Raw genomic sequence first — 12,619 nt, 5'->3', positions numbered from 1 at the left:
AATGAATTATCAACCAGGAACTCGACCTTGTTGGGCTGTCAATTGTGGCACTAAACTGTTTTAAAACACTGAACTAAAACATGCAAGATGAAATATAAAATATATAAAATACGAAAATATAAAAGGCAAAATATAAATACAAGTGTGCTTAGTAGCTCTGTATATCAACAATTCTAGAAGGTAGATAAATATAAAAATGCTTGACTCTTCAGAAGAGCATCTTCTTTTGCATCATGAGACATGTATTTTCATAGACTGGGAATAGGCTGCCAGAATCCTTAGCAGTTGAACCAGGTGTTAGAATCCCGGGAAGCATCAACCACTCTTGTTTGGAGGTTAAATCTGTATTGATTTGATTCGTGAAAGAAATAGAAATACCCTAGAAATACAATGAAATATATTTATTATATCATATATGCAGTTTCCAGATTTTAACTCAATCCTGAGTACTGCATGACTTCAGTATATATATGTTTAACATTTGCATTTTAATTTACATTTACTTTGTGTGGATTTTTTTTTTTTTGAGACAGGGTTTCTTGTCTTGGCTATCCTAGAATAATACTGTTACTTTTAGTATTGTAACAAATGGAGAAAATGCGTTTTATACTCTTACCATCTTTCTGGAAAACATCATCAACTTTATTGCCAACTCCAGGGAAGTCCTCTGTTATTAATTTGGGATAACCTGGATCCATGGACCGTCTATATTCATCATACCTGATCAAAAAGTGGTTAGAAGCATCAGGACCTTTGACCAAGCATGCAGATTGCTTAAAATATTTATGGAAAACACATCAGCATGGATTGCATACCAATTTCTAATTCTTGAAATTAGAAAAGAGTGAATTGGGTGAGGGAGGAAAAGTTGAATGTTGGGTATGTCAAAACATGCGTAAGGTCCCTCTGAAACCCAATGAACTATTTAGATACTCTCTGAAGGTAAAATGTTATGTGAATGGTTAAGTTCGGGCCAAAGTTGCTCTTTGTTGGATGCCCTCACTGTCCTATCTTTTCACAGACCCAAACAGCGCCATAGGCTCACTGACTAACGGATGTTCAGTGGCTGCAACCTGATGGGGGAAGTCCTTCTATGTATATGTTTGTCTTATTGGTTAATAAATAAAGCACTGTTGGTCAATCGGGGAGCAAGTTAGGTGGGACTAGGAGAGAAGGAGGATCCTGGGAAATGTAGTAAAGACAGGAGCAGCCATGTGATCCCAGCAAGAGAAGATGCCTGCCACTGGCGTCCGATAAATCTTTATAAAATATATAGATTAATGGTTATGGTTGATACTTAAGACAGAGCTAGAATATAAGAAATCCTAGTCATTGGCCAGCAGCACTGCAATTAATATAAGACTCTGTGTGTTATTTGGGGACCCTAACGTGGTGGCAGAACTCAGGCAGCTGGTGGAAAGAGTTATCGTTACAATAACCATTCACAAAAAAAGGCAGTTGGCCAAGGCCATTTCTGTATTCAAACAACTGGCACTCTAACATTATTTAGATTTCAGTCTTTACCTCCAATACATGTCATCAACAAAGAAGTATGTCTTTCCAGTCTCTTCCTCACAGACAGCTGCGTCAATGTGTGTCACACTTGTCGGGAAGCCGAAGTAACTGTGGATGTCCACTGGGAATCCACTCAGGACACTCCGTGTACGTACAGCCCACACCTTATCGCCTGCCAATCAAAAGCCACAGATGAACTTCCTTGTCTACATTTCCAGCTAAGCTTCACAGGCTAGAGCATTAACCTAGCTACGGACTGCGACCATCCAGGGAAGATGGTGGTGTCTTGTTCTTTGTTTAATGCTGATACTGGGATCCAATTTCAAACCAATTAAATGAGTTTACCTTTTGTTTGACTGATTGATTCTTGTGTTTTTGAGACAGAGTCTTACACTATAACATAGTCTGGTCTAGAATTCACTGTGTAACCATGCTTGGCCTCCAATTTGCAGCAATCCTCCTGCCTTAGCCTTTTAAGTGCTGGGATTAAAGGTATGAGCCACCAAGCCTGGTTTATATGCATTTTTTTCTTTTTAGGCTATTCTACTCTGAGAGTTATGTTTTTTCCCCCCTATTTCAGTTGAAGTTTTTTTCCAAAGCCAGATAGTCAAACAATTAGAAGTTCTAGGCTACCTCAGTGGTAACAAAGCTCAATGGCATCTTAAAAAGTAGATATGTAAATTTAGTCAGATTCCAGAGTCTATATACAGTACCTAAGCCATATATCATAGGAAACTGATCTGTTTTGAAGGTAAATCACTCTTGTTCACAAACATGCTTATTTCAGCTCACATGAAATTGTGTTTTAAAAGCTGTGTTTGTGAACTTCTATTTAATTTTACATAATAACGGCTGGAGATGTGTTGTTTCCAGTCTGAACTGCATTCTCTCCTTTGTTTGAGTGTGCAACTGTACCAGGTGTCTCAATAATTGTACTATACCAAACATGTTGGTAAAAACACATGTGTCTGACATGGTCTTCAAGTCAGAAGTGCTAGACTCTTTGATCTCACTGAGACACACAGACTCATTGAATTCCATCCACTGTGACTTTGATTTTCACATACATTAATCTATGAATGAGTTTCCTGGAAAACTTAGTAAAATTTAGATTCTCTCAAGGAAGGTTCAAAGTGAGACTTGAGAATCTCTTTTGTTTTTTGAGACAAGATGCCATCAGCAAAAGGGTACTGGGAACACGACTAATTTCATTTACCACCATGTAGCCTGACATCGAGAAAAGAGCCTTGGAATGAGAGTCAAAGGAACATGTTACCTCTTTCCAGGAGAAATCAAGTCAGCAGTGCCTCATCTGTCTACCTGGTAATAGCCACTCTCTCTCAAGGGGATGGTTCAAATTAAAATGGGGTCTAGGAAACTGCATACACAAAAGCCTTCTGTGTCTTCCTTTGTAGGACTGGCCCGTGTCTCTCAGTTTTACTTCTGATCAATCTCAGTGATATGAAGGAAGTTTAAAACACAGTGATTGTTTGCAAGGTCTTTAACAAGCCTAAATCTCTATATCTCTAGTCATTTACTTTTTAATGAACATTATGCTAAACATACAATATAACTTTTAACTAAGCCTAAGGGCTCCTATTAACTTACTTCATGAAACTTAGATTTTTCAGAAGTGCATTTGGTGACTACAGCTAACCATTTTATCTCACTCCAAAGCTAAATGAAAATTTCATTTATAAAACAGAGAAACAATCAGAAATATTACCTTTGAAAAAGCGGACTTCATCTATTATACTAGCTTCATAAGCAGCATCAAGTTTACCTGGCAGATTTGGCCAGAGTATACCTATCAAATTGAGCTCAGGTTCTGCCATGAATCTGTTTACTCGAATGTAGAACCTGATTTGAAAGGAAGAGAGAGCACAGTTGTCAGTGAGTCTCCCAGCAGTCCCCACCCCCTTTTCACTGGAGTGCTGCCCTCAGTAATGTTTACAGTCTCTCCAAAGGAGAGGCTGGACATGAAGGGTTCTGTTCAATATGCTTGTCTCTTGACAGAAATACTCATCCTGTGGCAAATCTTAAAATCAACAATAGTATATCATCTGGGACCCCTGTCATTTGAGACAAATGGCATGAACAAACTCAATAGAATGAATAAAAGGTAGTGAAAACAGGACCGGGGAGATAGCTCAGTGTTAGAACTCTGGCCTGGCACCTGTGAAGCCTCAAATCAACAAATTTCAGGGAAGACAATGACAAACAATTAAACCTAGAAGATGTCAGCTACCTAAACAGACTCATGACAAATGAGGAGACAAAATAGTAATAAAAAACCCTCCAAGCAGGAAAATTAAAAAAGAAAGTCCAGGGCCAGGTGGATTCACATCAGAATTCTATCAGACATTCAGAGAAGATCTACAGTCAATCCTTCTTAAACTATTAACAAAAACAGAAGGAACACATCTAAATTCCTTCTATGAAGCCATTATCACTCTAATACCCAAGCCAGGTAAAACATACACACACAAGAAAATTATAGACCAATAGTTCTGATGAACCTAGACTCAAAAATCCTTGGTGAAATACTTGAAAACAGAATGCATGCATATTTAAAAGTGATAACCCTCATTCACTGTTGGCAGGAACTGCAAACTGTCACAACCACTAGGGAAATCAGTGTAAAGAATTCTAAAACAAATAAAAATAAATCTACCATACAACCCAGCTATATCACTCCTAGGAATATGCCCATAGATACTTGCTCATCTATGTTCATTGCTGTTTTGTTCACAAAAGTTAAGAAATGGAAGTAACCTAAATGCCCTTCAACTGATGAATGGATATTGAATGTGTGTGTGTGTGTGTGTGTGTGTGTGTGTGTGTGTGTGTGTGTGTACATATACACTAGGAGTATTATTATCTGTAAAGAAAAAATGAAATTATGAACTTTGCAGATAAATAGATGAAACTAGAAAAGATCATATTGAGTGAAGTAACCCAGACTCAGGAAGACAAACAACACACATTCTCTCTCATCAGAGGCTCCTAGCTCCAGATCTTCAGAGGAGAGTAAATACCCTCGAGTAACTACAGAAACCAGGAAAGTGAAAAGGGACCATTACCAGAGTAGAAAGGTTGGGGAGCAATAAAGAGAAGAATAGTAGGGGACAAGTGATTTGATCAGAAAAAAAAGTGGGTAATTTTTTTACCCACTAATTAGAGAGGGGGAAGGGAGATAAATACAGAAGAAAGGTAAGAGTAGCGATATCTGAAACTGTAATAAGGATTCAGAGCACCTAACTAATAAAAACCTCAACACCAGGTGTGAGAATCCCTCTTTTGAGTTATTGGTCAGGGTTCTTCAAGAGAGTCTGCAAACATTATAGGCTATTGCCATTATCCTTGGTTGCCCCCAGAGGTGGAAGATAAGTCCCTATTGCTGAAGACACCATTCACCTCACACACACTCACCTGAAAGCCTCTTCCTGGAGCACTAGCCATCATACCGGAGAGTGCCATGTAAGCTCCCAAAGGTGGAAGGCTAATGACAGTTCTACCCAGCTGTGGTGTTTATGAACCACAATAATGTTCAACATGGTACCCTTAAGGGTACAGTAGTGGCATTCATACCTTGAAGGTAACCAACAACTCTCTAATTATACTTCAGATCTGCTCATTTAGAGGTAAACTGTGCCTGGCATAGTGGTATCATGTATATTGAAGGAAAACCTATAATAACCACTTTACTAAACTGTCATAGTCCCTAATTGCATTCTAAATATTTGTCTTTATGGCCACAGATAAGTGTAGTGTTTAGCCCTCAACAAGGAAACTCCTTTTTGCAACATACAGAGACCACTACAGAAAACCACAGCCAATCAAAATGTGACATTGTGGAGTTCAGTAACAGTGTATACATCTCCAAAACACTCCCACACCTAAGGCTCAGGGGACATTGAGTAAGTGGGGTGGAGAGAGTGTAAAGGCCCTGCTCGTAGATGAGCAGGGAGTCTGCTATGGCACTGTGTCTCCTAGTAATGTCAGAAGCTACACCTGAAACATCTCAACAACATGACTGCCTAAGCATGAGCTGTGTACAGACAACAACAGACTTTCCAAAGTGGGTTAGAAAAGTCCACAAAGCCTCAGCCTTACCCAAAGAACTACAGGCAATAAGAAATGCCAAGAAAAGAGAAATAGTCTTCCCCAAGGAATAGCACACCAATTGATTATCCAGTACTAAACCCTAAAAAATACATATAAGTAACAAGATACAGAGTGAGCAGGTTATATTTAAGGATTTACATATGCATATACATAGATGCATGTAAAAACAACTAATGAAAAAAGAGGCCATGAATTTGAAAGAGAGCAAGGAGGGGTGTATGGGAGGGATTTGAGGGAGGAAAGGGAATGGCAAAAGGATGTGATTATATTATAATTTCAAATATAAAAATAATATATATAGTCTATGAACATCTTGTTATGCTTTGAATTATCTAAATAATGCTATTTAAATGTTATTATATGATAATATTTTGGTATAATGTCAAGAAAACTCAGTACGGATGAAGTAGAAAAATATTGGTTAGCTTCATAGATCTTTGACTAATTGAATCCATACATGTGTAACACAGATACAGAATACAGACTCAACTCAAAAACCAAACAGGCTTACCTACATCATGGGTTTTTTTTGGGGGGGGGCTTTTCAAGACAGAGAACCCAAGCTAACTTCTAGGATAATTATCTTGAACTTGCTTCAAAGGTTTTTTTTTAGATTTATTCATTTTATTTTTGTGCATGAATGTTTGCCTGCATGTATGTCTGCGCACTGTGTGCTTGCCCAATGGCCACAGAGGTTGTGGGTGCTGCAGACCAAATCCAGAACTTCTTCAAGAGTAACAAGTGCGCTCTGTACTGCTCAGCTATCTCTCCAGCCCAATGCTGAACTTCTGAGATTCCTGCCTCTCCCTTCCACTTGCTGAGATTACAGGTGTGTACCATCATGTTCGTGATGCTGTGAGTCTGTGCATGGCCTATCTACTGAGCCACATTCCCAGCCTTTGAGATTTCCTTTAAGGCTATGTCTCAAAGTCTCACATCATGCAGGATCCATCCTTATCTTTCATTCTCAAAAGTAGTAAAGGAGAGCCTGGAAAGCATTCAGAGCCAATCACAATGTAGCCAGACAGCACCAAGTGCACCCTGAAAGGAGAGGCTGGAGGAACCCAGCCTTCCAGAGCACCTCTGCTCTATTCACTTTTCAGTGGGGAGCATCTGGGTGTGCTATTATGTTGCCTAGATCTTTAGAAATCACTGTGATGTGGAGAGTAAGCCTGGTGTGGAAGGGACTAGCATGTTTTCAGGTCCACATACTGAGAGGGAATTTTAAGTTCTCTTCCCTGTGCAGCTTGCACAGCATCCTGGCTGCCCTTCTCTGCCTGAGGGAGAAGCTGAGGAACTCAGAAGTCTTCTGGCAATGGCTTTTTCCTTTCTCTTTCCTGATCCTCCAGGGGCCACAGAGACCCTTGAGGAGAAAAGCAATGCTGTGAAAAGGTTTGGAGGCCTACGTAATAGTTTGTAAAAGATCCACGTTTTCTGGGAAAGTACTGTTATACTCATCAATGCACAGATTGAGAGCTGAGACAGAGCTCTGAACAGGGGGTAGGAGACTGATATCTGTTCTGCCACCCAGACCCTCTGTGTCCCCAGAGGGCCCCTCTTTCCTTTCCTGCCTAATTTTCAGATCCACAGAATGACATTAGACTGACTTGTTTTCACTACCATGGTGAATTTTCTCAATCAACTGACCTAATCCATGTAGAACCAGTCATTATAAGTTGCAAAAAGAAAAGAAAAGAAACATAATCAATTGTTACCATGTAATTACAAACACTGTAGGTTAATACATGAGCCATGTTGGTGGCCTACAACAGTGAATATAGAACCCAGTGAAAAGCAAGACCTTACCTGCCTTTAAAGAACATCACCTCTCCCCGAAAAGTAGTTATAGCATCAAAGTTTAGACCACTCTCACACGGTTGTGGGGTTGTTGCACCTGTGGGCTGGATGGGATTTGGGGAAGGTCCTAAAGAATATCAGAGACTTGGAGTTAGTTCCCATGGTTCCAGAAACCCACCCGAAGAATGAAAGTGCTTTCTACAGCTAATGGCTGCTTCACTCACCATATAAAGCCTGGATGCGATTAATATCTTCCTGGTTTAGCACAAAGTCATCAGTGTACCATGTGTAGCTGGGGAACATTAGTGCCCCTATATCAGAAGAATGAGTGAGTCCAAGGGAGTGGCCCAATTCATGAGTTGCAACATAGAATAAGTTGAAATCTGAAAGGACAAAGATCCATTTCTAATTACTAAAAATTATATTGTTTTGAGGCAGTAAGGAAATAATCTTCCAGGATGAATGTATCTCCCAAGTCCCTTTTTGAAATACACATACGTATACACAGTCTTTTTCTGATGGTGGGAGCATGCACACACAGTCAAGCCTACACTCTAGGATTATATTGGCACAATAGAGATCTCACTGATCTAAAGCCCAGCTCACATGAGTTCATGCTAACAATGAGCTGGGATGAGTTCCTTTGCAGAGGGGCAATGAAGCTCTAACAGTTTGCACCTTTTTATTTTCAAAGCAGGTAAATGATTAGTGCTGGAGAAATTGGAAAGCACAAAACCATCTTTTCTCATTCAGTTTCCTAAGTTCAATACCAAATTTATTAAGTTTATTATCCCTTTCTAGTAAAAAAATATTCCAGGTCCATAAGTAAAACTTTAAAACCTTCAACATTTCCTTTCTTCTTCAAAGATAAATTGTTTACATTTACTTATTGTGTGTGTGTGTGTGTGTGTGTGTGTGTGTGTGTGTGTGTGTCTCACGTGCAAGCTCAGAGTACACAGAGGATGACTGTGTGGAAGGCAGAGAACAACCTAAAGGGTACAGTTTCTCCTCCCAAGGAATCAAACTGTGAATTTCAGGAGGTGCATCTCATCAGCCCTCAGAATTTCTTAGGAAGTTTTAGAGTGACCTTTTTGCCACCAGGGAGATGAGACACCGTCAGAAACCACTCCTGTTTCACGCTTCTCAGTGTGCCACTAATTCTCTGAGTAATAATAGATCACCTACTTCCATAATGCATTCTGTCCATCAAATCAACTAGCACTGCAATGAACTAGGGAGTGTCAGTTGAATTGAGAGAATCAGTATCAGTAGACTTACTCTCACTGGTGTCAGTCCACCTTTCATCAAGATCAAAATGAACATCGCCCCCAATCCCTGGGCCTGGCTGAAAAGCGTGAGCAAGGCCATAGTTAGGTCCATCAAAAGGGTTATTGTCATCATGGTCTGCAAGAAACAAAATTCAATAAAAGGCTCATTTGGTTCTGATGTTGGTTAGCTCTGAACTTTGCTGAACAGTCAATAGACTTCCATGCAATGTGATGCCATTTTACTCCTCCACCCATAAACTCAATAACACTCTTCAATAAGCAACTGCCCTGCAGAGCAGAGGAGGTTGAAGGGCAGGGTGAGGTTGAAGAACTTACCTCCTCTGTAGAAAGCCAGCACAATGTCTCCATCCTCATCATAGACCCTGGTGAATGTTAGTGGTGTCACACTACTCCAGACTTGGAAGGCTTTCTCGAAGGACTCTTCCACAACTGCTCTTGACAAATATGGTGTGTAGTTTAAAATGCTAAGAAAAAAATAAGATGGAGACACATTGGGTCTTGCGTCCTTCTCCTCAAATGGCAAATGATGACCCCATTTTGATTCTGATGCACTGTCTAGTTACCTGTATGTCAGATCTGTTTTTGTCCAGCGGGGATTGTCGTAAGTGATAGCTTGTGGTGTCACATCAGATACCCCACACCTGGGCTTCCTCATGGCACTCAGGGTTTGAGAATCAGACTTTCCAGTCACTTTCAGCCCAAATAATTGCTGCATTTGCTTCAGCTTTGTAGCCATCAACTCCTTCCCACTCGGGTTGTTACCTGCTGTATCTTTGTTCAAGTTGTAGTAGTTTTCCAGGTATTTCTGATAAAATATAAAATTAATGAACCACTAAGTCTGGAGAGATGGCTCAGCAGGTAAGAGCACTGACTGCCTGCAGAGAACCCAGGCTCAGGAGATTTGAAGACCACTGTTGGCATCTACCTGAGGTGGGGTGGAGATAGATTACACTTAATTAAAATACATAAATAGTTAAAGTTATTGAAACACTAAATGGAAATAGGTTCTCCTTTTTAAAAACCTGACATTCTAAGTTTTAGCCAAACTAGATAATTATTTTTACTGCCCTCATTATTGCAGAGCAGAGATCTCCCACCATTAAGTACTGAGAATCCTGAAACCTGTGGTAGAACAAGATTTGTAGGTGAGGTCTGCACTCTGTTGCAAATCCACGTTTTAGAGGGAGCTGCCTCTCCTTCCTTGGGTTCCCTCCCCGCCACCCAGAAAGAAGCTATCTAGACTTGGTTTCTGGCAAACACCATTTCTCTTAGAAGACAATCTATCCCTAATTGCTATCATGCTGAAATAGAAGTGTGCAAAGTAATGACGCGAATTCCTGTCATATGCAATTTAGCACCCATTTACCCAGGTAGTCTCCACATCTTGCCGGTGTCCTTCTTCAAACACGGGGAAGGCATAAGAGCTGGTGCCCCAAAGAAGCAACAGCAAAGGAAGGCTAGGCATGGTGTCCCTTCTCTCTGGTCAGACCACCAGTGGTCCCTCCCTGCCTGCTCCAGGATCCCGTTTATATAGGGACTTCTCACACTTCTAGAAAGCCAGAGGCTGTGTTACTCATGACTCATAGCATTCTCTTCATCCCCGGCGAAGAGCCCTGGGAAATCAGAAACTGTGACCCCTAGCAGATTGTTTGGGCTCAAAGAAGACATTTGTGAAAGAGATGTCCTTCACCAATTAAATGGTTGTTTTCTCCAACTCATATCCATCTTACTTTAGAAAAGGCCAGCCTGTTAAACACATAGGCACAGCATACTCCAACAGCATGCTCCAATAGCACACTCCAAGGCTGTGTGTGTGTGTGTGTGTGTGTGTGTGTGTGTGTACGCATGGTGTGTGTGTGTGTATGGTGTGGGTGGTATGTATATATGTTGTGTGTGTGGTATACTTGGTGTGTATATGGTATGTGTGTGTGATGTGTATTTGTGTGGTGTATGTGTGTATGGTATGTGTGGTATGTATGTGTATGGTATATGTGTGTGTGTGTGGTGTGTAGTATGTGTATAAGTTGTGTGTGGGGGTGTATTGTGTGTGCGAGTGTGTGTGTGTGTGTGAGGCATGTGTGTATGATGTGGTATATATATGTGTGTATGGTATGTGTGTTATGTATGTATGGTGTGCGTTGTATGTGTGTATGTGTGTATATGGTGTGTGTGCATGTGTGTATGTGGTGTGTGATATGTGTGTGGTATATGTATATTGTGTGGTGTGTATAATATGTGTGTAGGATATGTAGTATGTGTGTGTGGTGTTTATGATATGTGTGGGGTGTGTTGTGTGTATAGTATTGTGTGTATGGTGTATGTGTGTGTGGTGTATGCATGTGGTATGTACGTATGTATGCATGTGGTATGTATGTGGTATGTGTGTGGTATATATATGTGTGTATGGTATGTGTTATGTGTGTGGTGTGTGTGGTATGTGTGTGTATCAGGTGTGTGTGGTATGTATGTGGCATTTGTGTATGTGTGTGGTGTGTGTGGTATGTGTGTGTATCAGGTGTGTGTGGTATGTATGTGGCATTTGTGTATGTGTGTGGTGTGTGTGGTATGTGTGTGTATCAGGTGTGTGTGGTATGTATGTGGTATTTGTGTATGTGTGTGGTGTGTGTAGTATGTGTGTGTATGGTATGTATGTATGTGGTGTGCATGTGTATTTGGTGTGTATGGTATGTGTGTGGGGTGTATACTCACATGCCAGTGTATATGTACATAATTGAGCCAGGGGACACATGTTTACACTACATACACACACATTCATGCACAGATTTATATGTTCATTCATTCAGAGAGTCTCTGGCATAGCAAAATACATGCATGACTGTACAGAAAGACATGCACTCAAGGACTCATGTTTCATATAAAACTGAAGTGGGAGCTGACTCGTGGTATCTGTTTCCCCATTAGAGACAGGTGGTCTGCCTGTGTAGGTACCTCTACTCCTGAATAGACATGGAGAAACACTGACCTCCATTCCCTTACTTCAGCCCTCATGGCATCACCCACCTTCCCCAAGGTACCAAAGTCAGTGTTCTCAGGACACTCTCACCTTATGGATGTCTGTTCTCTCTGTACAGCCAGTATCTTATTCATAAACAATGCTTTGATAGATCTTGTCTTGATGTGAAGCATTCATTTCCTCTCTAGTCATTTGTCCACAGCTTCCTCATATAAGGGGAGTTATATCAGAGTAAAACAGCATAGGATAGAACTGGGAGAAAGTCTCACAGAGACAGAACCCTTTTTGTGGGCATCTGATGGGGGGTAGGTGGGTATGAGAAGACTTCAGCGGAGTGACTGCAGCCTAGGCAAGGAAAACAGTGAAAACACAGTCATCAGAAGAGAGGCACAGGCTATGCTGCGACAGTTAAAGGGGGCTGGCACTCCGCAAATGCTTATTTTATTTTACATCCTATGTAAAATAGTTATTTTCATACGATGTATTCTAAAAATGGGTTATTGTTCTTCCCACCACTCCAATCTTCCAACTGCAACCTTCACTCTCTCTCTCTCTTAAAAAAGACAGAAAAATAAAAAAGACAAACAAGGATAAAACAAAACGAACAAACTAACAAAAAGAAAGAAATAGCAAGAGACACCACACACACACACACACACACACACACACACACACACACACACACACACAAGTACACACACCATAAAAATATAAAATCGGAAACCATAATACCTATAAGTAGAAGACCAGTAAAGTACTATTGAGTTCATTTTGTTTGTCATCTACTGCTAGGCATGGGGCCTGACTTTAAGTGTGGTTTGTGTCCCCAGTGAGACTTCCTTGGAGAAACAAACTTTTCCTTCTGGAGCAGTTATCAAGTGGGTGTATTTCTTGGTTGGTGAGGAGAGCTTGTGTC

At 40.6% G+C, this 12,619-nt stretch overlaps 1 protein-coding gene across 1 annotated transcript; it reads right to left on the bottom strand.

Annotated features, from left to right (window-relative positions):
• Positions 1 to 278: 278 nt before the first annotated feature.
• Positions 279 to 10,194, bottom strand: LOC100754854 (interstitial collagenase A). The gene is made up of 10 exons (XM_027415187.1): positions 10,096 to 10,194; positions 9,293 to 9,534; positions 9,045 to 9,193; positions 8,719 to 8,844; positions 7,665 to 7,823; positions 7,450 to 7,567; positions 3,242 to 3,375; positions 1,525 to 1,687; positions 617 to 720; positions 279 to 379 (listed from the first exon to the last, which is right to left on the bottom strand). The coding sequence occupies exons 1-10, from the start codon at positions 10,192 to 10,194 to the stop codon at positions 279 to 281; spliced, it is 1,395 nt and encodes a 464-aa protein (XP_027270988.1).
• Between the last annotated feature and the right edge of the window lie 2,425 nt (positions 10,195 to 12,619).

The sequence above is a fragment of the Cricetulus griseus genome, chromosome 4, assembly GCF_003668045.3.
Source record: "Cricetulus griseus strain 17A/GY chromosome 4, alternate assembly CriGri-PICRH-1.0, whole genome shotgun sequence".
In the NCBI taxonomy this organism is placed as follows: domain Eukaryota; kingdom Metazoa; phylum Chordata; class Mammalia; order Rodentia; family Cricetidae; genus Cricetulus; species Cricetulus griseus.
Note: the sequence above shows the minus strand (reverse complement) of the source record. Positions and strands in the feature narration are given on the sequence as shown.

Excerpts from the sequence above, each read along its gene's own strand:
- LOC100754854 (XM_027415187.1), bottom strand. The coding sequence starts at position 10,194 with ATGCCTAGCCTTCCTTTGCTGTTGCTTCTTTGGGGCACCAGCTCTTAT. Across the intron at positions 7,568-7,664 it reads TCGCATCCAGGCTTTATATG|GACCTTCCCCAAATCCCATC; the intron begins GTGAGTGAAGCA and ends GATATTCTTTAG. Across the intron at positions 3,376-7,449 it reads GTGATGTTCTTTAAAGGCAG|GTTCTACATTCGAGTAAACA; the intron begins GTAAGGTCTTGC and ends CTTTCAAATCAG.